At 50.7% G+C, this 24,167-nt stretch overlaps 1 protein-coding gene across 2 annotated transcripts; it reads right to left on the reverse strand.

Moving 5' to 3' along the window:
* Positions 1–1,525: 1,525 nt before the first annotated feature.
* NUCB1 (nucleobindin 1) lies at positions 1,526–23,770 on the reverse strand. Of its 2 annotated transcripts, none has more exons than XM_041745288.1 (13): positions 23,629–23,770; positions 23,082–23,218; positions 19,872–19,979; positions 16,904–17,036; positions 12,015–12,118; positions 8,416–8,601; positions 8,047–8,137; positions 4,138–4,196; positions 3,792–3,884; positions 3,607–3,699; positions 3,100–3,270; positions 2,567–2,663; positions 1,526–2,445 (listed from the first exon to the last, which is right to left on the reverse strand). In XM_041745288.1, exons 2-13 carry the CDS (start codon positions 23,205–23,207, stop codon positions 2,333–2,335), a joined length of 1,374 nt encoding a protein of 457 aa, XP_041601222.1. In that variant the 5' UTR covers positions 23,208–23,218; positions 23,629–23,770; the 3' UTR covers positions 1,526–2,332. The 2 variants fall into 2 exon arrangements, with proteins under 2 accessions (XP_041601222.1, XP_041601223.1); XM_041745289.1 differs by lacking the exon at positions 23,629–23,770 and adding an exon at positions 23,364–23,516.
* Between the last annotated feature and the right edge of the window lie 397 nt (positions 23,771–24,167).

Raw genomic sequence — 24,167 nt, forward strand, 5'->3', positions numbered from 1 at the left:
GGGTCTGGAAATGTGTGTGTGTGTGTGTGTGTGTGTGTGTGTGTTTTAAAGATTTATTTATTTATTTATGATAGACATAGAGAGAGAGAGAGAGAGAGAGGCAGAGACACAGAAGGAGGGAGAAGCAGGCTCCATGCAGGAGCCTGACGTGGGACTCGATCCCAGTCTCCAGGATCAGGCCCTGAGCTGCAGGTGGTGCTAAACCGCTGCGCCACGGGGGCTGCCCGAAATGTGTGTTGTTAATGAGCCTCTCAGATAATTTTTAAGTCCCATCAGTTTAATAGCAATTAAAACAAAAAAACTCCCCAAATGGAAAACTAAGGGGGCAGAGAAGAGGCCCTTGGGCCAGGGGCACTGGAAGCCCTGCTCAGGCCACCAGGCCAGGCCTCAGACACCTCCCATCCCCCCCATTGCTGTTGGTATGAGGTTAGGGGGCAGTGATTGTCCTCTGGGAGCTGTCTCTTACCTGGGGTGGGGGACCCTTACTTCTTCTGGGGTGTGTTCAGTCTCTTCATGCCCCGGATCTTATCCAGCAGACAAAGGCCTCAGTGGGTTTGTAACAGTCAACCAACAACTCCTTGACCCAGCTCCATGTCAATCACCAACTCCGGGGTGTCCTTTTTGCAAGGGAGCTGCTCCAGGATCCACTCTTCCAGGCCCAGGAGGGTAGCTTCTTGTGGCCATACTTGGCTGTGACCTTCCCTTGGTGCCTTACTGGCCTGCCATTGTCTGCGCTGCCCGAGCCCCCAGGGAGCCTCTGAAAGTAGATGCGGTGCCCTGAGCCACAGGCCACCACTACTCGGCCCTGGGACATTGTCTACCCTGAAAGGTGTGGGGCCCAGGTCAAGTGCGAGCCTCCAGCAGGGTGCCTCCTCCAGGATGTCTACCAGCTGGCTCTACAGCGGCCACACCCCAATCCCTCCCCACAGATCCACCTGCCCTTTGCCCCTTGGCTTTCTGTCTCCTCAGATCATCTTATCTGGGCCCCTTTGACATTTCTTCCTCTCTGTGGGTTCCAAACTACATCTGCCCCATGCTCGGTGGTGTGTTGGTAAACAGGCTGTGGCAGGGAGGGGTAGGAGGCAGCTCTTGTCACCTCTGCCAATTTCCTTCCTCAGTTGTTGGTGCAAGGGCGTGACACTTGGAGCAGCTGCAGCCACTCTGAGGCCATAAGGCAATTGTAGCCTCCCATCTACCACAGCAGGACTAGGCCATGGGAGAAAGTGGTTCCCAGGAGTCACCTTATGTTGGGATGTCTTGTGTTGGGAGATACTTCTTTTTCTTTACTAAGCCTTTCTATCCTTGTGGCTGGGATCCTGCTGAAGGGAGTGTGTGTGTGTGTGTGTGTGTGTGTGTGTGTGTGTGTGTGTGCACACAGTGGACTCCTCAGGAGAGAAGATGCTAGGATGCAGCCTCTTAGATATTATGCTTGAATTGAATTTTACAGAATGAGGAGGACTTTAACAGGGCAATGAGACATGAAGTTTCAGAGCAAACAGCATATACAAAGACACACAGGCACGGATTGTTCCAGAAAGTGTATTTGGGTGGAACTGGAGTACAGAGCAGAACTTGGAGCCATGTGAGAAAAGGCCAGAAATGGGGGGTGCTCCCCCCCCTTCTGAGGCTGAGAGGCTGCAACCTGATCCTGGGGGAGGGTTGGCTCCAAGACCCTTCTGGGGATGTATGGGGAAGTGGCAAGGAGCCAGGCATCGGGGCAGAGGCTGAGGCAGCTGGAAGCCAGGGGTCACGGAGAGTCTGGGTTCCAAGTATCAGCGCTAAGCGGCTATGCTGACGATTCTGCAGCCCCTCACACCCTGCCACGGGGAAGACATCGTCCTTGAGGTATCGGTGGTCCCGCAAAAGGCAAGGAAAGCTCTCGAGGGACCACTCGGGCCTCATAAGCCCACTGACACTGGGCAGCAGGCAGGATTCCAGCAGCTGTGGGGATGCGGGATGCCAGAGTGGCCACCACCTGGGCAGCTGAGGCCAAACCAGGTAGGAAGGCAGGTAGGAGGCAGACTCTTCTCAGGAGGGAGAGGACTTCCCTAAGTTCAGATGACCCGGTGAGAGCCCAACTAGACTTGAGAAGGTAGTCCCCTGGAGGGGATCGGAAGGAAGGGACCAGACTGGGAGGCTGTGGAAGCTGAGGTGTCAGGTGCGGGGCTCGGGCAGCAATGAGTCAAGTGCCACCTGGCCCTCCCCTCCCCCAGGTGGCCACATGAATTGCCGGTCCCCTGGGGAGGTTCACGTTGATCCTCATCCCCCTCTCATCATCAGCTGCCTCGGTAGGAACCCAGAGTGTGGGGGGGGTGGGGGCATCCCAGGAGGATCACAGGTGTTGGGTATCCAACTGGGGCAGCTCAGGGGGCTGGTCAGGAGCCTTCTTTTCTGAAGTGTCTGCATCCTTCTGGTCACCAGCTGGGGCTGGAACAGGGGCATCATCTGGAAGTAGAGGGAGGCAATGGTAGCACTAGGCACTCCAGCTCCTTCCTCCCTCAGACCCAAGAATAGGCCACCAGCTCCTTCCCCCCCGGGGTGCTCAGGCTCCCCCCACCCCCAGCACCTGTGTCTGGGTGGAACTGGAGCTGTCCCTCTGGGCCAGGGGCTGGGCTGTTCTGGTTTTGTTGCTGCTGTTTTCTTTGTTCCATTTGCAGAACGGCCTGCAATAGGCAGGGGAGATTGCACAGGCAAGAGGGGATGAGGCCAGGTCTCCATGGCAACTTGCTAAGTGGTCCTGAACCCAGCTTTTTTTTTTTTTTCCCACTCTCTCACCAAGAGTTGGCTTCATGGCTTGGGTCAGACTTTGGGACAGAGAAGACTTCACTGAACCCTTGCTGAGTCTAACCTCCTCCTCCCTGCTTGGCCTCCCACCCACCTCCACCACCACTCTCCTGCTTAGAGCTGCACTACCCTTATCCAACATGGCACGCAGAGCTGTCAGGGATGGAGACATCTGCCCTTACTCAAGATGGCAGCCACTGCCTGAACATCTACTAGTGATGAACAAAGTGGCTGCAGGCCTTCCCAGCCTCTGGACACACAAGGACAAAGGCCATCAGCGCTCAGAGGATGGGCCCAGCCTCCCTGGCCAGTCACCTGCTGCAACTCTCTCTTCTGGGCCTCCAGGCGGCCCTGAGAGCGCCCTAGGGCCTCCGTCTCCTGGCTGAGGCGCTGCGCCTTGGCATTCAGCTCTGCCTCCCGGGCAGCCAGCTCCTCCTCAAAACGCCTTAGTTCCTCCTCCGTGTAGGCAGGGTGCATCTCCACTGTCTGCAAGGAGGTGGGGGAAGGGGCCATCAGCAGGGTCAGGTCAGCCTTGGCCCACCCCCATTGGGTTGGAGGGGGTTTCAGATAACAGAGGTTTGGGGGAGGCTGGGAGGCCCAGGATACATGTGCCAATGGAAGGGATCTGAGGGGAAGCTGAGGAGGGTGATAAAGACCCAGAGAAAGGGGAGAACAGAGATATAGAGGGGGACAGAGACAGAACCCAGAGATAAAAGGAGGCAGAGACCCAGAGAGTTCAGAGAAGAGGCCAGAAACCCAGAAAGAAGGGTAAGAGCCAGGGGAGAGAGGTTTCAGGACTCAGAGAATCCTCCATCGCCTCACCTCCCAGCCCTCCCCGGTATCCCCAAACTCCTTCCTCTGGGTGGATGCGAGGAACTCCTCCAGGGTTACAAGACGGTCCTGGTTGGTGTCCACCTGGGGAGCCAGGGTAAGTGACAGAGTTGATCCTCACTTCGCCCCTGCCCCCACCCTCCCCATGACCCCCAGTCCCTCTAGTCCCATCTCACATTCTTCATCACGTGCTCCCTCATACGAAGCCGCTCCTCCTCCATCTCCCGCATGTCATCTTCTTCATTCTTTGGGTCATACACCTTCTCCAGCTGCACCAGGGTCAAGCGAGAGGCAGGACATATTGAGGGGTCCAGAGCAACCTCTCACCTAGGCTACTCATCCACACAACCAGGCAACTCCCAGAAGTCCTTGGGGGCACCTGGCCTCTCCTGGTAGCCTGTGTTTGCCCCAGAGGCTGCTGGGAGTTGTAGTTTCCCCTGAGGTCATACCCAGGGAACTCCTGTGAGGGGACACACAGCTGATGTGGGCAGCCTCTGCACCCATGGCTTCCAAAATGCTCACCTCCTTGGTGAAGAGGGCCTCTAGCTCCTGTTCATCCAGGACACCATCACTGTTGATATCTGAGGGGAAGACAACAACGTATCTTGGGGGACTGAGTGTAGGATGGGTCAGGTCTCTGAGGGACCTAGCAGAGAAGGAACTGGGTGCTGATGTGGGCTCTGTTATTACAGCACAGGTATCTTTAGGTCTCCAACAATAGAATGACATCCTTCAGAGTTCAGTGCCCCATTGGCCCATTGCTAGGACAGCCCAGGTCCCTACCAACCAGGGTCCCAAGAATGGAATAAATGAAGGTGGACTTCACCAGGACTGTTCTTAGGGGTGGTTGTCATGCAGGACAACTTGATATCTAACACCTGACAATCTGGGTGCAGGATCAACCCCTCTGCCCTGGATGCAGGGGTGTCAGAGGCCTCTGCTTCCTAGAGAAACAAGCCAGAGGAACCTCTTCCTGCCACCCAGCTTGTACAGCTCCAGCACTCCAGGCTTCTCAGCCAAGTGAGCTATGCTAACTGTCCTCCTTCCCCTGCTGCCTCAGGTCAGCTTCCACACTGGTCCTTCAGAGATGGCCAGTAACCTTGACCTTGCAAATCCAATGGTTAATTTTTTTTTTTAAAGATTTTATTTTTAAGCAATCTCCACACCGAGAGTGGGCCTCAAACTTACAACCCTGCAATCAAGAGTCACATGCTCCACTGACTGAGCCAGCTAGGCGCTCTGCCAATGGTTAATTTTTAACTTGCATTTTATTGGACTTTTTGCCTTTGGCTTCCAGAACATCATTCTCTCCTCTCAGGTGCTCCTCATTCTCCTTTGTTGGCTCTGTCTTCCTCCTGAATGTTACATATTGCTGTACCTCAAGGCTCAGGCCTGGGACCTCTTGTCCACCTAATCTTTGAATCCAACATGATAGCCACTAGACACACAGGCTATTTATTTTATTTATTTTTAAAGATTTTTATTTGTTTATTCATAAGACACACAAAGAGAGGCAGAGATACCGGTAATGGGGGAAGCAGGCTTCCTGCAGGGAGCCTGATGTGGGACTCCATCGTAGGACCCCAGGATCATAACCTGAGAGCCAAAGGCAGACCTCAATCACTGAGCCACCCAGGTGCCCTGATAGGCCATTTAAATTTAAATCGATTGGGCAGCCCGGGTGGCTCAGCAGTTTAGCACCGCCTTCAGCCCAGGGTGTGATCCTGGAGACCCGGATGCATGGAGCCTGTTTCTCCCTCTGCCTGTATCTCTGCCCCGCCCCCCCGTGTGTGTGTGTGTGTGTGTGTGTGTGTGTGTGTGTGTGTGTGTCTTTCATGAATAAATAAAATCTTAAAAAAATAAAAAAAAATTTAAAACGATCAAGATAAAAATTTCAGTTTATCAGTCCCACTTGTTACAGGTCAAGCATTCAGTGGCCACATGTAGCCAGTGGCTGCCATATTGGTGGCACAGAACATTTTCATCATTACAAAAAGAGTGTGATTGGCCAGCACTTCTTTGTATGGGTTCCTCCAGGCCCTCAGCTTCCAGTGCCATCAACACTGATATCTAATTGCCAACTCTCCTCTCCATGTAAGTGTCCAACAGACACCTCCAATATAACACAAATGGACCTAGTTCCCAATCTTCCCATAGGCTTGCTCTTCCCTCTTCATCCTTCCGGTTGCTCAAGTGAAATACCTTGGAGTCACACTTGACGCTTCTGTTCGCTTATAATTCTCATCCAGTCCATCCATGAGTCCTATCACCTTGACCTTCAAGATAAATCCAGAATCCAACCACTTCTCCCTCCTTCCCATGCTGCAGTCACTAGCTTCTCTGGGCTTCTCCTGGCTTTGGCCCTCACACATACAGCCTATCCTCCACACAGCAGACAGCTGGGTTATGTCGGCCCTTAAGGCAGGTGGTATCACATCCCAGAGAGAATAAAATCCAAATTCCTTAACCCAGCTGGAAGGCTCTGAGCAATCTGGCTGCTGTTACCTTGAAAACCCAGGTTCACTCTTCCCCTGTGGGTATTTGTTGTTCCTTCTGCCTAGAACGTGCTACTCTCAAATATCTGCAAGGCTCAGACTCTCACCTCATTAAAGTCTAGGTTTAAACGTCATCTCTCTAGAACTGTACTGTCCAGGGACGTCTGGGTGGCTCAGTGCTTGAGCATCTGCCTTTGGCTGAGATTGTGATCCTGGGGTCATGGGATCAAGTTCCGCCTCAGGCTTCCTGCGTGGAGCCTGCTTCTCCCTCTGCCTGTGTCTCTGCCTCTCTCTCTCAGTGCCTCTCATGAATAAATAGATAGAACCTTAAAAAAAAAAAAATACAACTGCACTGTCCGGTAGAGCCACTAGCCACAGGGGTCACATGAAATTTAAATTAATAACAGCCAAATACAATAAAAACTTGGGGTCCTTGACATGATGCTAAATGAAATAAGCTGGTCCCAAGCAAGACAAACGCTGTATGATTCCATTTATATGAAGTAGCTAGAATAATCCAATTCACAGAGACGGCACCAAGAAGAGAGGTGGCTGGGGGCTGGTAGGGGAGGAGTAACAGGGAGTTGGTGATTAACAGAGTTTTCATTTTGAGAGGATAAAAAAGGGTCACCTGAGCGGCTCAGTCAGTTAAGAGTCTGCCTTTGGTTCAGGTCATGATCTCGGGGTCTCGGGATCCAGCCCCATGTCAGGCTCTCTGCTCAGCGGGGGTCTGCCTCTCCTTCTCCCTCTGCCCCTCCCCTTCCTCATGCTCTTTCTCTCTCTAATATATAAATAAAATCTTTATATTAAAAAAAAAAAGGATGAAAAGAATTCTGGAGATGGGTTGCCCAACAATGAGTGTCCTTAACATTACTGACTTATACACTTAAATATGGCTGAAGATGAGACATTTTATGTTAAGTGTATTTTACCATAATTACATATTTAAAAAAAAATTCAGGTCTCAAAACTAAAAAAAGAATTCAATTCCTCGTTATATTTCAAGAGCTCAGTAGCCACATGGGGCTGGTGTGTATGATACATTCTAGGCCCTTAAGCCCCTCTATCCCCTTTCCCTGGTACTTATTACTTATCACGCCCAAGATGCTATTATCGAACCCACTTCATTGACTGTGAAATACAACCCCCCGCCCCCATTTTAATATCCCTAAGACCAGGGGGCATCTTGTCATCGGTGGTGTGTTAGTTTAATGGGCACCTTATGGAAAAATTCTAGAATAGCTTACACTATCCAGTTTTTTAGACTCACTGAAATACAGAGTTCTCTGTTTGCATGATCACTGGCTATGTGAGAGGGGGGATCTTTGTTTTGTTCACAGTAGATCCACAGGGTTTCTGTGAAGCTTGGTCTTTAGAGGGAACTTAGTAAATGTTCGCTGAATGAATGAAGCAGGGCCTGGTTAGCTCTGTCGTGCTTGCAGCTTCTGGGTCAGTGTCCTAGGCATAGCTGAGGGTGGGGGGTGGCTGGCAACCCTGGGTTAGGTTGCTAGAGAGGAGGAGAATGAAGGGAGATGTGTCTCTGAACCACCAGAAAAGGTGCTTCTAAGTCCCTGCAGGCTGGCTTATTAGGGAGCAGCTCACTTTTGGCAATAGGGCTTCTGGCAGGGACCAGGGATTCTGGGCTACTGTGGGAGAGGGGCCCAGCCTGGCCAAGCCTGGATGGCTCAGTCTGCGGATATCAGCCCTGAGAACTGAGAAGTCTGGTGTATTCCAGAATAAAGGCCTAGCTCTTCTATAGAAGATCCTAGCAATGGGGAGGGGTGCAGCCTTCTAGACCAACAGGAGGGATGGGATCAGACCTCTTTGGCCTGCTTAAGCACCACTGAGATGGGGAGATCTCTTTTTAGTATTCAGGTCCTGGAAAGGACAGAACCTCAGGGTTTAGCCCAGGTCTTGGGGCTCCTCCCCACCTTACCATGCAGTATGAAGAAGGTCTTAGGGTTAAACCTGTTGGGGTCCAATCCATCCAGCTCCTCCCACACCTCCTTCAACTGGGCTTGGCTGCCCTGTGGAGGCGAGAGCCAGGGGCTCATGAGCAAGAAGTCTAAGTCCCCCCCCATCCCTCAAATGTCATTTCCCTCAAGCAAGAAAACTAAAATAAATAAATAATTAAAAATTAAAAAAACCCTGCAAGTCCCAGCAGCCCCAGGGGTGGCTGGGCATGTTTAAAGGGACTTTTGACCTCAGGGTCTGCTGGGAATTGTAATTGTTTAACTACTTTCTCCTCTTGCAGTGCTTGGAGAGTTGGACTTCATGGGGGGTAGGCACATATAGGGGTTCTTACAGGTACATTGACTTTGGGGTGCTCTCGGTGCCGGCGCTGTTGTTCTTCTAGCTTCCTCTCTGCCTCCTTGCGCTGCTCCTCACCCAGTGACTCCAGATAACGGCGTCTCTCGTGTTCCTTGAGCATCTCGTAGCGTTTGAACTCTTCGTGATGGGCCGCATCATACTGCGCCAGGTCCCGGGTGGCCTGGGAAAAGATAGACCGCCATTCTCATCCCACTGCCATGCCCAGGCCCTAATTTCAACCTCCAAATTCCGGCCCTCAGCCTTGAACCTGGTCAGGGGCTGCCCCAACCTCCACCCAGTCCTGGGTTCCATGTCCTGAGCTCACTTCTTGATCTCTATGACCTACTCTTGCCCCATAACACAGCTGCCTCTCTCTATTTGTTCAAAAGAGATTAGAATGGTTACACAATAACAACTTTTCTTTTTAAGTTTATTTATTTAAGTAATCTCTATACCCAACATGGGGCTCGAACTCCCAACCCTCTGATATCAAGGGCCCCATGGTCTTGTGACTGAGCCAGCCAAGCACCCCTACATGGTAACAACATCAACCCATCTCTTTCAAGTCCTCTGCAATCTCAGGATCTTGGGGGAATAGGGGCACCTGGCTGGCTCAGTTGGTGGAGCATGCGACTCTTGATCTTGGGGTTGTGAGTTCGAGCCTCACACTGAGTATAGAGATTACCTAAAACACATAAAATAAAATAAATATCTTGGAGAAATAAACAGTAAGAAACACACTTAAGAGATGCACTTAATAGGGAAAGCAGTCCAGCTAGGTGATAAAGAATGCTAGGTCTCTAATTACTCTGCCCAGGGTTCAAATCCAGACTCTGCTGTGTGAACAAATCCCACCAGGCTGTGTGATCTTGGGCAAGTTACTCAGCCTCTCTGTGCCTCAGTTTCTTCCTCTGTAAGCTGGAGATAGCAATACGGCACTCAGTTGAATAGTATCCCCCCCACCCTCAATTCATGTCCACTCAGAATGCCTGAATGTGAACTTATTTGGAAATAGGATCTTTGTAGATTTACCTAGATACCATGAGGTCCTACCAGATTAGAGTAGGCCCAACACCCAAGTGAGTGGTGCCTTTGTAAGGAGGCTATAGAGAAGATACAGAAAGACACAGCAAGAACACCATGGAGGCAGAGGCTGGAGCAATGGGCCTACACAATGCAGAATGCTGGCAGCCTCTAGAAGCTGGAAGAAGTAAGAAGTGGGTTCTTTCCTATAGCTTCTTCTTCTTCTTCTTCTTTTTTTTAAGATTTTATTTATTTATTCATGAGAGACACAGAGAGAGATGCAGAGACATAGGCAGAGGGAGAAGCAGGCTCCCTGTGGGGAGCCCAATGCGAGACTTGATCCCAGGACCCTAGGATTATGCCCTGAGCCACCTGACCGTCCCCTTCCCTATAGCTTCTAAAGAGAGTACAGCTCTGCCAAAAACTTGGTTTTGGCTCCGTGATACTGATTTTGGACTTCAGGCCTCCAAAACTGTGAGAGAATACGTTTCTGTCTTATTTATTTATTTATTTATTTATTTAATTTATTTAATTTCTTAAAAAGTAATCTCTATAACCCAACATGGGGCTCAAACTCACAACCCTGAGATCAGGTCACAAATTTTATAGCCAGACATCCCACATTTCTGCTGTGCTAAGCCACTGAGCCAATGGTAACTTGTAACAGCAGCCATAGCAAATTAACACACCCAGGAAGATCCTTCTTGGCTTCTGATCTACACTGTACAATAATTTCAAGTTGTTTTAAGCCACTAAATTCGTGGTAATTTGTTACAGGAAAGCACAGGAAACTAACGTAGCTGTTGTATTAGGAACAGGTTCTCAACCTGAGGTGACTGGTCCACAGGAGACCATTGTCAATGTCTGAGGACATTTTTGGTAGTCACAGCTAGGCTGGCTCTACAGGTATCAATTGGTTAGAGAGCAGGGATGTGGCTAAACATCATACAATGCACAGATACCCCCACAACAAAGAATTATCTGGCCCCAAACATCAAGAATGAGGAGTTGAGAAGTCCTGCTGATAAGCTTGGAAGGCAGAAGCAGGGAACCCAGTGAGGAAGCGGCTATGAGAGATGATGGGAGTTGAAACTAGGAGAATGACAGTGGGGCTGGAAAAAAGTAGAATGTTCTGTAATGTTCTGGAAACAAGTAGTAAAAACAAAGAAACAAACAAACAAAAACCCGATCTGAGGCTCGCAGACTGAGCCCAATGCCAGGAAGAGCCTCGAATGGCTGCTATTATCTTTTTGGCCACTAGATAGAGCTCCAGTAGGCCAGAAAAGCAGAGCTCAGTCCTAGTGGTGGCTGGCTCTGGCTTTGTTCTGGAGGTGCAGGGGACCCCTGGAACGAAAGTGAGCAGGGGAGAAGCAGAGGCAGGTCTGGGCATCCCCTTCAACTCCCCACCCCCAGCGCCCTTGTCCTTCCCCTTTAGGCTGGGCTGGAGATCCCATATCTCAGGTAAGGACTCTATTAGTTCCTACAGCCTCGATAACAAATTATACATTTGGTGGCTTAAAGTACACACTCGGGGGCACCTGGCTGGCTTAGTCTGGCAGGCATGCAACTCTTGATCTCAAGGTTGTGAGTTCAAGCCCCACACTGGGTGTGGAGCCTAGTAAAAAAGGAAAAAAGAAAGAAAAATAAAACAAAATAATATGCATTTATTATCTTATAGTACAGAGGCTAGAGATGTGAAATTAGTTTCACCTCGCTCACATTGCAATGGTGGCCAAACTGTGCTCCCTCTGGAGACTAGGGGACAATCCCTTTCTTTGCCTCTTCTAGTTTCTAGAGCTGCCTTCCATCCTTGCAGCTTCTTCCTCCACCTGCAAAGCCAGCAGTGGAGCATCTTGCCTCGGTGGTCACAATGCCACCTCCTACTGTGGTCAAATCTCCCTCTGAGATGACATGTAGGGCCCACCTGGGTAACCCACAAGCTCAAGACTCTCAGCTTAATCATATCTGCAAAATCTCTTTTGCCAGGTGAGGTCAGGTACCACAGGTTCCACAGATTAGGATGTGTAGGGTGTGACATCTTTGGTCGGGGGGCATTATTCTGCCTCTCACAAGGACACAGAGGGGACAGCCTCCCCCTTCTTCCAAATCATATGGGAAGGGCAAAGCCAAGATCCCTGAGAAGGGATCTGAAACCAGGTCTGCGGACGCCTGGTGGCTCAGTGGTTGAGCATCTGCCATCGGTTCAGTGCGTGATCCTGGAATCCGGGCTCGAGTCCCTCATCGGGCTCCATGCATGGAGCCTGCTTCTCCTTCTGCCTGTGTCTCTGCCTCTCTCTGTGTGTGTCTCCCATGAATAAATAAATAAATCTTAAAAAAAAAAAAGAAAAAAGATACCAGGTCTGAATGGAGCTCAGCCCCATCCTGCCTATACCTCCAAGTCCACAGAGAGAATATGGGGAGGGCTTTTGGGCACCACCTGGGCCTCTGCAGCCACCGGCCTCAGAGAACACCAGGCAGGGCTGAGTAGGCTCATGTCCCAGGCTCCATTCCCTTCTCCCCTTCCACAAAGCCTCTTTTTATCCTCTGCTTGTAGGCCCCCCCTCACACTACCGTCTGGATCAGCAGCTCCAGGTCCCGGGCCTCAAAAGTGTGCTGATTCTGAGGGTCCAGGTGTTCAAACTGCTTCAGGAGGCTCAGGTGATCCAACTGTACATCTGGATGAGGGAGAAGTATTTAAAACAAAACAAAACAAAAACTCACGGAATGTTCTTTCTTTCAAAATCCCTATTGTGGGCTAGATGTGTTCTAAAGGAGTCATAGAGTGCACTGGGAAAGCCCAGAAGATGGCCTGAACGAGCCAGAGGCAATCAGAGAGGACTTCTGGGAGGTGATGCCACAACTGATTCCGCTGCTTAAAATAACAATAACCATAATAATGATTAATGTGTATTGAGCACCCACTATATGCCAGGTTCTGCTTAAAACACATTCAATACAGTAATGCATTTACTTTTCACAAAAATCTTATGACAGAGATTCTATGATTATCTCTATTTTATGTATGTGAAAACTGAGGCCCAGAGAAGTGTCTTGGTCACCACTAATCTAGGAAGTGGCAGAGGCAGTATTAGAAGCAGTTGCTGGGCTCCAGGGCACATAAACTCAAGACCTGTTACCAGTTTTTTTTTTTTTTTTTTTTTAAGATTTCATCTATTTATTCATCAGAGAGAGAGAGAGAGGCAGAGACACAAGCAAAGGGAGAAACAGGCTCCATGTCGGGAGCCCGACATGGGACTCAATCCCGGGTCTCCAGGATCACACCCTGGGCTGAAGATGGCGCTAAACTGCTGAGCCACCAGGGCTGCCCCCCTGTTACCAGTTTAATTACACACCCTGAAACCCATTTGTTGGAATCCTAACCCCTAGGACTCCAGAATGTGACTTCACGGACAGAGGGGGTCTTCCCAGAAGTGATCAAGTTACAATGAGATCACAGGGTCGACCCAAATCCAAGAGGACCCAAAACCCTTATAAAATGGAATATTTGGGGATGCCAATTGGCTCAGTGGTTGAGCATCTGCCTTTGGCTCAGGTGGTGATTCCAGGGTTCTGGGATCGAATCCCTGCAGAGAACCTGCTTCTCCCTCTGCCTGTGTCTCTGCTCTGTGTGTGTGTGTGTGTGTGTGTGTGTCTCATGAATAAATAAATACAATCTTAAAAAAAAAAAAAGGGAAAATTTGGACACACAGGAAAGACAATTGGTGGAAGTCGGCCATCTACGAGGCAAAGGGAGAGACTCAGAACAGACCACTGTTAGAAGGCACCAATCTTGCCATAACTTGATCTTGGACTTCTGGCCTCCAGGGCTGTGAGGCAATAGATCTCTGTTGCTAAAGCCACCTGCCCCCGTCTACGGTACTTGGTTACAGCAGCCCTAGCAAAGTCATGCAACCTTCCTGTATGAGACCCTCTTGGAACAGGACCCTGCTCACGCAGCACCTGTGGCATCTGGAAGTTTCCAAGCAGTAAAGAAGGGGTGGGGTTGCCAAGACGGAAGGGCGAGAACATGCACTCAACGGTCAGGCATTGACCAGACACACATCCCCCAAGGCCTCCAGATGTGAGTCACGACCAGGCCGGCCTCCAGTGGCTACCGGTCTCGTGAGGGGTAAGAGACACAGGCAGCTGGGATCTTGAGCACCTGGGTGACCCCGGAAGCATCTCTGGCCGGGCTGAGCCCAGAGGAGGGACAAGCACTCAGGACACAGACATGGATCAGATTTCACGATGCAGGGACACCTGCGTGGTTCAGTGGTTGAGCATCTGCCTTTTGGCTCAGGGAGTGATCCCAGGGTCCTAGGATGGAGTCCTGCATCAGGCTCCCCACAGGGAGCCTGCTTCTCCCTTTGCCTATGTCTCTGCCTGTGTCTCTCATGAATAAATAAAATCTTAAAAAAAAACAAAAAAGATTTCATGATGCATTATTTATGTGACAGACATGTGCTGAGCCCCCCATTCCCTGTACTGGGCCTCACATGGTCCCAGCAAGGTGGACACAACCAGAAGCAGACAGCAATGGGATCGGTTCCCCTCGCCCCCAGCACTCAGGAAAGAGAGAGACAACAATCACAGGATGAACACAAGGACCACAAGTCTGAAAAGAATGGAGCCTCCTTCAGGCAACACCAAGGGTAGGACCCTCTGAAGCGGTGCCATCTGAGCTGAGATCGAAGCTCAGCCAGTCATGAAAAGAGCCCTAAAAAAGAATGTCCCAGGCAGAGGGAAGCACATGGGCCAAGGTCCAGAGGGGACAGAGCCACGCTGCACACCAGCATTACTAAAAATGCTGACATGAGAGGGTCAGGAGAGGGCACCTGTGAAGGGAGGGGCAGAGCAGCAGTGATGGCTGTGGATTTGGGCCTGGGAACACTGGGGAGCCATGGTGGGTTCTAAGCGGAAGAGAGACAGGATGTGGACTGGGTGCTATAGTGGGCTGCATAATGGCCCCCAAGATGCCCACGCCCTAAACCCTGGAACCTGTGAATATGAGATCTCTTGTGGCAAAAGGGACTTTGCAGATGTGATTAAGTTAAGGATTCTGAGATGGGGAGATTGTCCCGGCTTTCCCAGGAGAACTGATGTAATCACAAGGGTCCCTCTAAGAGGGAGGTGGGGGTGGCTGGGTGGCTCAGTCAGTGAAGTGTCCAACTCTTGATTTCAGCTCAGGTCATGATCTCAGGATCATGAGATCAAGCCCCCCGAGCTGGGGTCCAAGCTCAGCACAGAGCCTGCTTCCTTTCTTCCTCTGCCCCTCCCCCTATTCATGCCCTCAGAGCTCTCGTGCTCTCTCTCTCTCAAATAAATAAATTAATTAATTAAAAAAAAAAAAAAAGAGGGAGGCACAGGGGGACCCAACTACTGTAGAAGGCCACGAGATGGCTGAATACAAAGGCTACTCGGCCAACCTTGAGAATGTAGGAAGGGGCCACCTGCCAAGGAATGCAGCTCTAGCAGGTGGAAAAGACAAGGCAACAAACTCTCCCCTAGAGCCGCTGGGAGGAATGCAGCCCCACTGACACCTTGATTTTCACTGAGTCAAACTGATTTCAGATTCTGACCTCCCGAGTGTAAAGATATCAGTATGTGCTGTTTTAAGCCACTATATTCATGGTAACTTGCTACAGTGGCCAAAGGAAACTGCTACAGGTGTTAACAGGATCCCCCTGGCTGCTGATGAGGTATAAGGGGTGGGGTGGGTGGGGAAATAGGACATAAAGCAGGGGTGGCAGCAGGGAGTCCAAGGAGGAGGTGACTGTGTGATCCAAGCAGGATCCAATGGGCAGCAATGGATGTGCAAACTGGTCACTCTGGAGATGCTTTGAGTTGGTGAAGGAACAAATACTGAAGCACACAGCTTTTATCGTGATGGACACAATCGGAAGAAAATTCATAGGAAGTATTTTTCTCATTAGTGACAAAGGATGTCGAATTTATTAGAGATCAAATCAGACTCTGAAGCTAGTAATTAAAACAGCAGGACAGAGAAGGTGTGGGTACGTACTCAGGCTGGCTTGGTCACCTTAGAGCTCCAGCACCTGCCTGGTGCCCAGCACACAGCAGGACTCATGACATGTTTGGTGAATGGATGGGTGGAGTCAGGTAGACATGAAAACAGGGGTACCTGGGTGGCTCAGTCGGTTAAGCATCTGACTTTGGCTCAGGTAATGATCTTGGGGTCCTGGGATCGAGCCCCACATTGGACTCCATGCTCAGAGGAGAGTCTGCTTCTCCTCTCTCTGTCCTTCCCATCCCATTCATGTTCTCTCTCTCTCTCTCTCTCTCTCTCTCTCTCAAATAAATAATCTTAAAAAAAAAAAAAGAAAGAAATGAAAACAAAGCCCAGCTCTCCTACTAACCCTCAAAGCCATCCACCAACACTCAGTGTCCCCATCCATAACACAAGGTGTCAGGAGATGAAAGGACAGGCCTACTAGGTCAATCTCAAGAGAGGGGGCACGTTCTTACATTGTGTCACACACGGTACCAGAACATACCACAGAGCTATAGTAAGTATAACACCACGGTCCACAGTAGCTAAAGGGTGCAAACAACCCAGATACCCATCAACTGATGAATGGATAAAGCCAACATGGTCTGTTCATACAATGGAATATTACTTGGCCCTAAAAGGGAAGAAAGTGCTGACACATGCTACATTTCGGATGAACCGTGAAAACATTACGTGAAGTGAAAGTCAGACACAAAAGGTGGTAGGATTCCATTTATATGAAATATCCAGGAAGGAATAGGCAAATCCAGAGAGACAGGAAGTAGGTTACTGATTACAGGGGCTGGGTGGGGGGATTGGGGGAAGAGGGCAGAAGAGTTCAAGATTTGTTTTTGGGATGATTAAAATGCTCCAAAATCAACTTTGGTCATGGTTGTACACACCTGTGCATATACTAAAAACTGTTTAATTGTACCTGTTAAATGGCATATGAATTATATTCCAATAAAGCTATTTTAAAAAAAGAGTATGGTCCAGACACATGCTCCAACAACCCTAACTAGGAATGTCAGAAAAAGGGTGGGATCTTGGAATCCAAACCTGCCTCTCAGGGCACCTGGGTGGCTCAGTCAGTGAGCATCTACCTTTGGCTCAGGGCGTGATTCTGGGGTCGTGGGATCGAGTCCCGCATAAGGCTCCCCACAGGGAGCCTGCCTCCCTTTGCCTGTGTGTGTCTCTCTGTGTGTGTGTCTCTCATGAATAAATAAATAAAATCTTTTTAAAAAATTAAAATTAAATAAAAAAATTAAAATTAAAAAACTGAAACCGAAACAAAAAACAACCTACCAACCAGTTATGTTAGCAGTAGATTGTTCTAGAAAGAAAACTCGATCAATGTTCTGTGCACATCTTATGGGGGGAGTTAATGAGTCCCCTGGAAGGAGGCCATCCCACCTCACCCACCCCACCCACTCCTCTTGCCCCTGCTTACTAGGCTCCTGCTCTGCATCCATCTTGGCCTTGAGCAGCATCCGCAGCCGAGACACCTCCTGTCGCTTGAGCTCATCCAGCTTGGTGCGGACATGGTGGCTGACAAAGTCCAGCTCCCGGCTCAGCTTTCCACTCTGCCCAAGTGGAGAGAGGGGACTGATCAGGCTGGGAGCCTGGAAGGGGGCACACTGGGCAGCCTCATCCTTTTTCTACCTTCTCTGGAACCTTCTACCAGCTGTCTGATGCCTGGAAGGCTTGACCCTTGCCCTACCCCCTCCCCCAGGCTCTGAGACAAGGTCCAACCTTTCAGCCTGGCATTTGAGCCCCATCTTCCATCATCCATAAAATCACACTCGATTCTAGCAATGCTCATGGGGCATCAGCCCCTATGCTCAAGGCTTTTTCCCACCTCCCGGCCTTTGCCTAGGATTGGTTGGTTCCTCTGCCTAGGATTCTCTCTCACCTTTTCAAGCCTAAGCAGATCCTTACTGTCCTTCAAAACTCAAAGCACATGGCATCTCCCTTGGAAAGAACCTCCCAGCAACTCCCTGGCCCCCCTCCCTGCCGCCAGGTGCTTTCCCTGAGCTGCCCCTCCTGTCACTTTAAATTATGTCTCTGGGTGGCTCAGTGGTTGAATGTCTGCCTTTGGCTCAGGTCGTGATCCCAGGGTCCTGGGATCAAGTCCTATATCTGGCTCCCCATAGGGAGCCTGCTTCTCCCTCTGCCTGTCTCTGTCTCTCTCTGTGTGTCTCTCATGAATAAATAAATACAATCTTTAAAAAAAAAAAAAAAAAAAAAAAAAGGGCAGCCTGGGTGGCTCAGTGGTTTAGCGCCACCTTCAGCCCGGGGCACTATCCTAGAGACCCAGTATCCAGTCCCATGTTGGGCTTCCTGCATGGAGTCTGCTTCTCCCTCTGCCTGTGTCTCTGCCTCTCTCTCTCTCTCTCTCTCTCTGACTCTCATGAATAAATAAATAAAATCTTTAAATAAAAAAAAAAAGATTTTGTGTATTTCTCAGAGTTGCCCTCATCCCTCTCCTGCTCATAGGCCCCATGGCTCCCTGATGTCCCCAGGACAGAATTCCTGGGCCTGGCACTCAAGACCACACGCCCACCTCTCCAGCCCCATTTCCCCCCCTCCGTGCATCAGTGATCAGGACTGGCAGACAGCTGAAGGTACCAGAATGCTTCATTTGTAGACACAGTTCCTGTCTGGCATGCCACTCCTTCACACACACACACACACACACACACACACACACACACACACACACACACCTTGCGCCCCACTGTAACTTCTATACCACGGACATTTCCACTCAGGCTTCAAACCTCACTTGGGCAAAGGGCATCCTTGCCCTAGAAGTCCTTTCACTTGTCAGATTGGACTATGCCCTCCCTGGGGCTCCCCAGTGCCCTCTGATGTCATTCCTCAGGCTACTTTTTCAGTCACTTGAGACTCACATTGGGTCTCCCCAGCCCACAGTGGCCGTGGCCCCTGAGAGGCCACAGGACACAGTGACCACAGTGATAGTCCTAACAACCTCAACCAGTCAAACATCTCCTCTGGGTCAAGCCCTGGGCTAGACTCCCTGGGCCAATCCTCTGATCCTGTCCCCAACCTCATTTTACAGATGGATCCACTGAGGCCCAGCAGGAGAACCCACTTGCCCGAGGTCCCTCAAACAGTGAGTATGCCAGCTATCAGGTCTCCCTACATCCTTTTCCTGCTCTGGGCCTCCAAACTGGAGCTGCCATTATTACCACCACCAAGAATGATGACTGACATTCACCATGGCCTTAGGATTTGAGGGAATGAGCACCTGAAGTAGGGATTTCCGCTGACCCATGCAACCACCTCTCACATCAGAGAAAATGTATTAGGGCTTGGGGTTCCTGAGAAAGAAACCAAGGCACAGAGGATACAGCTGCTTCTCCTGGAGCACATGAAGAGGAGCTGGGATTGTAACTGGGCACTGTCCCATGCCACAACCTGCCTGCCTGAATGTCCACTCTGTTTACAAGGTCACTTCCCAGTGGTATGACCTTGGGCCTGCTGTAGTGGAGTGAGGGGTCTGTACCTCACCTTTCCCAGCTGGACAGCAGGAGGCGCTGGCCTCTATGGTCTCTGGTGCTGCCAGTCCTTCACTGGTGGCCAGGTGGATGGGGACAGATGAGACTCCTAGGAGGGCTGGGAGGTGTGGGGGGAGCAGGGCCACATTCCCATCAGGCCCTCTCCTGGACAGAGGTGTAGAGATTCAAGGAGGCTCCTCCAGGTGGGGCATTCCCACATACACCTGAACCCAAAGGGGGTTATCTGTGTCTGTGTGCGGGTGTGCAGTCAACCCCATCTCCTCATGGGGGAGGGCCCACATCTCCAGCCCTGCAGTGAGACTGGGCCTATCGGGAGGACAAACACTGCCACCAAGGTTTCTGTGTCCACCTTTGTAAAACGAGGGCAGTCTTATCCCCCTGGAGGCCTCACATGAGCTGGAGGTGATGCGAGACATAAGAGCACCTCCTATGTTTTGAATTTTTCCTGAGCAGAGCACACTACACCAAGCACTCATTTGAACCACATGCACATGGCAGGCACAAGAAATGCTACCTTGCGTGTGTCAGCCCTTTACGTGTCTTACCTTGGATGATCCTAACTTGAACCCCGTGAAGCAGGTTCTGCTGTTACCCCCATCTTACAGATGAGGAAACTGAGGCACAGCACATGGTGGTCACACAGCACATAAGGGTAGAGCTGACACTGGGAGCCTGTGCCATCTGCATACATGCTTAATTCTGCATTCCTCAAATCCCTTCCCAGCTGCGTGGCACCGAAAAGAAGCCCTTCCTCTTCCTCCGTTTTGTGAGCACCAGAGCCCCATGGCCCATTCAGGGAAACCGCTCCTTCCCTGGACTCTGTCCTCCGAGAGAGCACCCCTCGTGCCCTCCCACCTGGCTTGCACCCAGCCTCACCTTGATGTCCTCGGCATTGGCAGCCTGTAGCTTCTCTCGAAAATGTCCATCTGTCTCCAGCACGTTGATGACTTCCTGGAGGTACCGGTGGTAGTATAGACCCGTGTCCTAAGGCGACAGGAATGAACATAGCGGCCCGGCCCCCACCCCTCTCCAGTTCCTCCCTGTGTGTAGGACCTGGGCCCTGCTCCCTTGGGTGCCAGCTGAAGGACTCAGAGACCCCCTGCTTGGAGCAAGAGAGAGGTCTGCCCCATGGGGTAACCCCAGTTTGAATCCCCATCTGCCCTGTAACCCCAGGCAAACTGCCTGATGCTCTGGGCCACAGCCTTCATCTCTTCCCAGGCCACTAGTGGAGATGAGGGAAAAATCACATGGGAGACACCCAGCCGGACACTGCACAGAGTGCGTACTCAAAGTGGACACCCCAGTATTTGATGGCAAGCGGCGAAGCATACACTCATTCATCATTCATTAGGCTTTCACCGAGCTCCTCTGGTGTGCCAGGTACTGTGATAGGGGACACAGCTAGTGAACCAGACAGAAAAAATCCCTAGGCTCCTGGACCCAGACCTTCCATGTGTAGATGGGTGGCACACTCTTCTTCCTGGGTTTCCCTCTTCCATTTTAAAATAGGCAATAATGGGGATCCCTGGGTGGCTCAGAGGTTTAGCACCTGCCTTCAGCCCAGGGTGTGATCCTGGAGTCCCGGGATTGAGTCCCACATTGGGCTCCCTGCTTGGAGCCTGCTTCTCCCTCTGCCTGTGTCTCTCTCTATGTCTCTCATGAATAAATAAATAAAATCTTTTAAAAATAATTAATTAATTAATAATAAATAAATAAATAAATAAATAGGCAATAAGGGGCACCTGGGTGGCTCAGTCAGTAAAGCATCTGTCTCCAGCTCTGTTCATGATCCCAGAGGCCTGGGATCCGGCCCCATGTAGGGCTCCCTGCTCAGTGGGGAGCTGCTTCTCCTTCTCCCCCTCCCCCGTTCATATTCTCTCTCTCTCTCTCTCTCTCTCAAATAAATAAATAAAGTCTTTTAAAAAATGAATAAAATAGGGATCCCTGGGTGGCGCAACGGTTTGGCGCCTGCCTTTGGCCCAGGGCGCGGTCCTGGAGACCCGGGATCGAATCCCACGTCGGGCTCCCGGTGCATGGAGCCTGCTTCTTCCTCAGCCTGTGTCTCTGCCCCTCTCTCTCTCTGTGACTATCATAAATAGATTTAAAAAAAAAAAAATGAATAAAATAGGCAATAAATTCCCTATTTCTCAGCTCCACGGTGAAAAGTACAGGAGATAAATGGCCTGGTACGATCCTAAGGACACAGGAAACAATCTACTAACGCTATCGTTTTGTATGTAGAGGAGCATACAGTATGTGTTTGATAATCAGTAGCTGATCATTCAGCCATGCCACTGTGGTGTACTAATTTCGTATTGCTTCCGTAACATGGTGTCACAGACTAAGTGGCTTAGAGCAACACAGATAATACGTATTCTCTTAGAGTTGTAGAGGCCAGAAGTCCAAAATGGGTGGGCAGGGCCGAGCTTATTCTGGAAGCTCTACGAGATAATCTGTTTCCTTGCCTTTTCCAGCTGCTAGAGGCTGCCTGTGTTCCTTGGCACATGACCCTGAATCACTGTGACCTCTGCTCACGTCAGTACATCACCTCTGCCTCTGATCTTCTTGCCTCCCCTGTAGAGAACACTTGTGATTGTGTTGGGCCCATCTGGATAATACAGGATAACTTTTGCATCTCAAGAGCCCTGTTTCAATCACACCTGCAAATACTCTTTCACCTGATAAGGTTCTGGAAACTAAGGTATTGACATCTTTTATTGTTTTAAGTTTATTTATTTATTGAGAAATCTCTACACCCAATGTGGGGCTCAAATTCAGAACCCTGAGATCAAGAGTCGCATGCCCTACTGACTCAGCCAGCCATGTGGCCCAAGGTATGGGCATCTTTGATTATTTAGCCAATGGGCCAATGGGCTAGAATCCCAAATCTGCCAATCACTAGCTAGGTGACCTTGTCAGGACAGCTAGAAAGCCTAGTTCAATTTAAATTTCAGATAAACAACAAATAACTTATAGTTTAATATACTACTGGAGGGATCCCTGGGTGGCGCAGCGGTTTGGCGCCTGCCTTTGGCCCGGGGTGCGATCCTGGAGTCCCAGGATCGAGTCCCACGTCGGGCTCCTGGTGCATGGAGCCTGCTTCTCCCTCTGCCTGTGTCTCTGCCTCTCTCTCTCTCTCTCTCTCTCTCTGTGACTATCATAAATAAATAAAAATTAAAAAATATATACTGCTGGAGTGTCCTTGGATTAAAAATTATTCACTATCTGAAATTCAATTTTGGGCACCTGGCTTAAGTGTTTGCCTTTGGCTCAGGTCATGATCTCTGAGTCCTGGGATCAAGCCCCACCTCAGGCTCCCTGCTCATGAAGTCTGCTTCTCCCTCTCCCTCTATCTACCACCCCCCCATGCTCACTCACTGTCTCTCTCTCTCTCTCTCTCTCTCTCTAATAAAATCTTAAAAAAAAGGGGGGGGGGTGCCCTTCTGTGTCTGCAAAGATTTCACCAAGCAGAGGCCTAATTCACAAGGTCTGGACCGCCACACAGGAGCAAGGAATGATCCTTTCCAGATATAATAATGTGTCCATTACTGATGGGGGAGCTGTAGGAGGATTCAGGCCACAGATCAGGGCACTGGCCTTGAGGATCTTTAAAGTTCCAAATTCCCTAAGACCAAAGGTTTCAGAACCTTTGCTAACCCCATGTTGGAATTACGTTCATAATTTTAACAACTGCCAGGAGCTCTATGAAGGGAGAGAGCACCTGGTTAACTACCACCACCTGCCCAAGGTGCTACTGGGAAATGTAGTTCTTTTCTTTTTGGATTCCTTCTTGAGGAGGCGGGCAGGGGCTTAACAGAATCAGGTAGGGGATAAAGCAGATTTGTCGCTTAAAATCTGACCTGATTCCCCACATCTCAGAGCCAAGGACTTAGAACTATGCACACACATATTCCCCCCGGGGCCCGAGTTTTTCAACACGTCAAAGCCCCGGGGACTGCAAAGACTGGCAGGCCAACTCCGAGGCGCGTCCGTGGGGGAAGTATCCACCCACGGACGACGGGAATCGGCGGGAATTGTAGTACCACTTGCAAACACCTGGCTGGAGAGCAGGGCAGGGCCACTCACAGGGCTCTCGGTCGCAGGGCTCTCCTGCTTGGGCGCCCCCCGCTCCAGGGGCACCGCCAGCACAGCGCGCAGCAGCAGTAGCGGTGGCAGGAGGAGCAGGGCTGCGCGGGGCCCAGAGCAAGGCATGGCGGCGTGACCTGTGGGGGAGGGGGGCAGAGAGGTGGATGAGGTCTGTCCCAGGTCGCCTACTCCCCCGGACCCCGGTACCGCCCCTACCCACCCCCCTCCTTCTGAGAGTCAAGACTCAAAGCGTCTCGTTTCCCGGGACACATGATTCCACACCTCCAGGTCTTCGGTCCTTAGACCCCAGGAATCCTGGCTCCCTGCACCCAGGCTCTTCGCTCAGACTCAGGGATCCCGGATCTCAACCCCTTTCTCCCCAGAACCAAAGATCCAGGCCCCCAGCCTCCTCCTTAGCCAGGATCTAGAAGTACTGGTGCCCGGTCCAACCTCCCCGAGACCCAGTTTTCCAGCCCTCTGGTCCCCTCCCCCCGCTCGCTCCTCCCCGGGGCCCAATCTAGGACTCCCCCTCACCCCAGAACCTCACCTTTCCTTCCCCGCAGAGGGCGTCTCCCGGGCTAGGACCTCCGGTGCGTTCCGGTGATTTCCCCCCTAGGCCACGCCCACCTGCCCGCAGAGGACCCGCCCTCGAGCAGCCTAATTGGTCCGCGCTAGCTCCAGGCCCGGTCCGGCGGCCCGCCCCTTGCCGAAGTCGCTCGGCTGTTCTGGAAAATCTCGCCTCCTTTCTCGGAATCTCTACCTCTTGACGCCACATTGCCTGCCTCTTGGGCGAAAGGGAAAGCGGAGGCATTGGAAGAGAACTACAATTCCCTGCAGGCAGGGGGAAATGAAGCAACTTCCGCGGGCAATGAGGCCCCTGCCTTCCCCTGGCAGTTGTATGATTTTCCCCGTTTATTTTGCCACAAGAAGTGACTACTAGTTACAGATCGGTGGCAGTCAGCACATGTCATCTTATAAATTTCTAATACATAAGCCTTGCATATGTAGTGTACATATGCCACCCAGCGATGCTGGCTCTCTTGGCTTCTTTAATTTTTTTAAAAAAAGGTTTCATTTATTCATGAG

The sequence above is a fragment of the Vulpes lagopus genome, chromosome 2 (assembly GCF_018345385.1).
Source record: "Vulpes lagopus strain Blue_001 chromosome 2, ASM1834538v1, whole genome shotgun sequence".
In the NCBI taxonomy this organism is placed as follows: Eukaryota; Metazoa; Chordata; class Mammalia; order Carnivora; family Canidae; genus Vulpes; species Vulpes lagopus.

Bases quoted from the DNA above. Each gene is read 5' to 3' on its own strand.
- NUCB1 (XM_041745288.1), bottom strand. From the start codon at position 23,207: ATGCCTTGCTCTGGGCCCCGCGCAGCCCTGCTCCTCCTGCCACCGCTA. The intron at 3,700-3,791 runs GTGAGATGGGAC...CTGGCTCCCCAG, and splicing joins GGGAGCACGTGATGAAGAAT to GTGGACACCAACCAGGACCG. The intron at 2,664-3,099 runs GTGACTGGCCAG...TGCCTATTGCAG, and splicing joins AGAAGAGAGAGTTGCAGCAG to GCCGTTCTGCAAATGGAACA.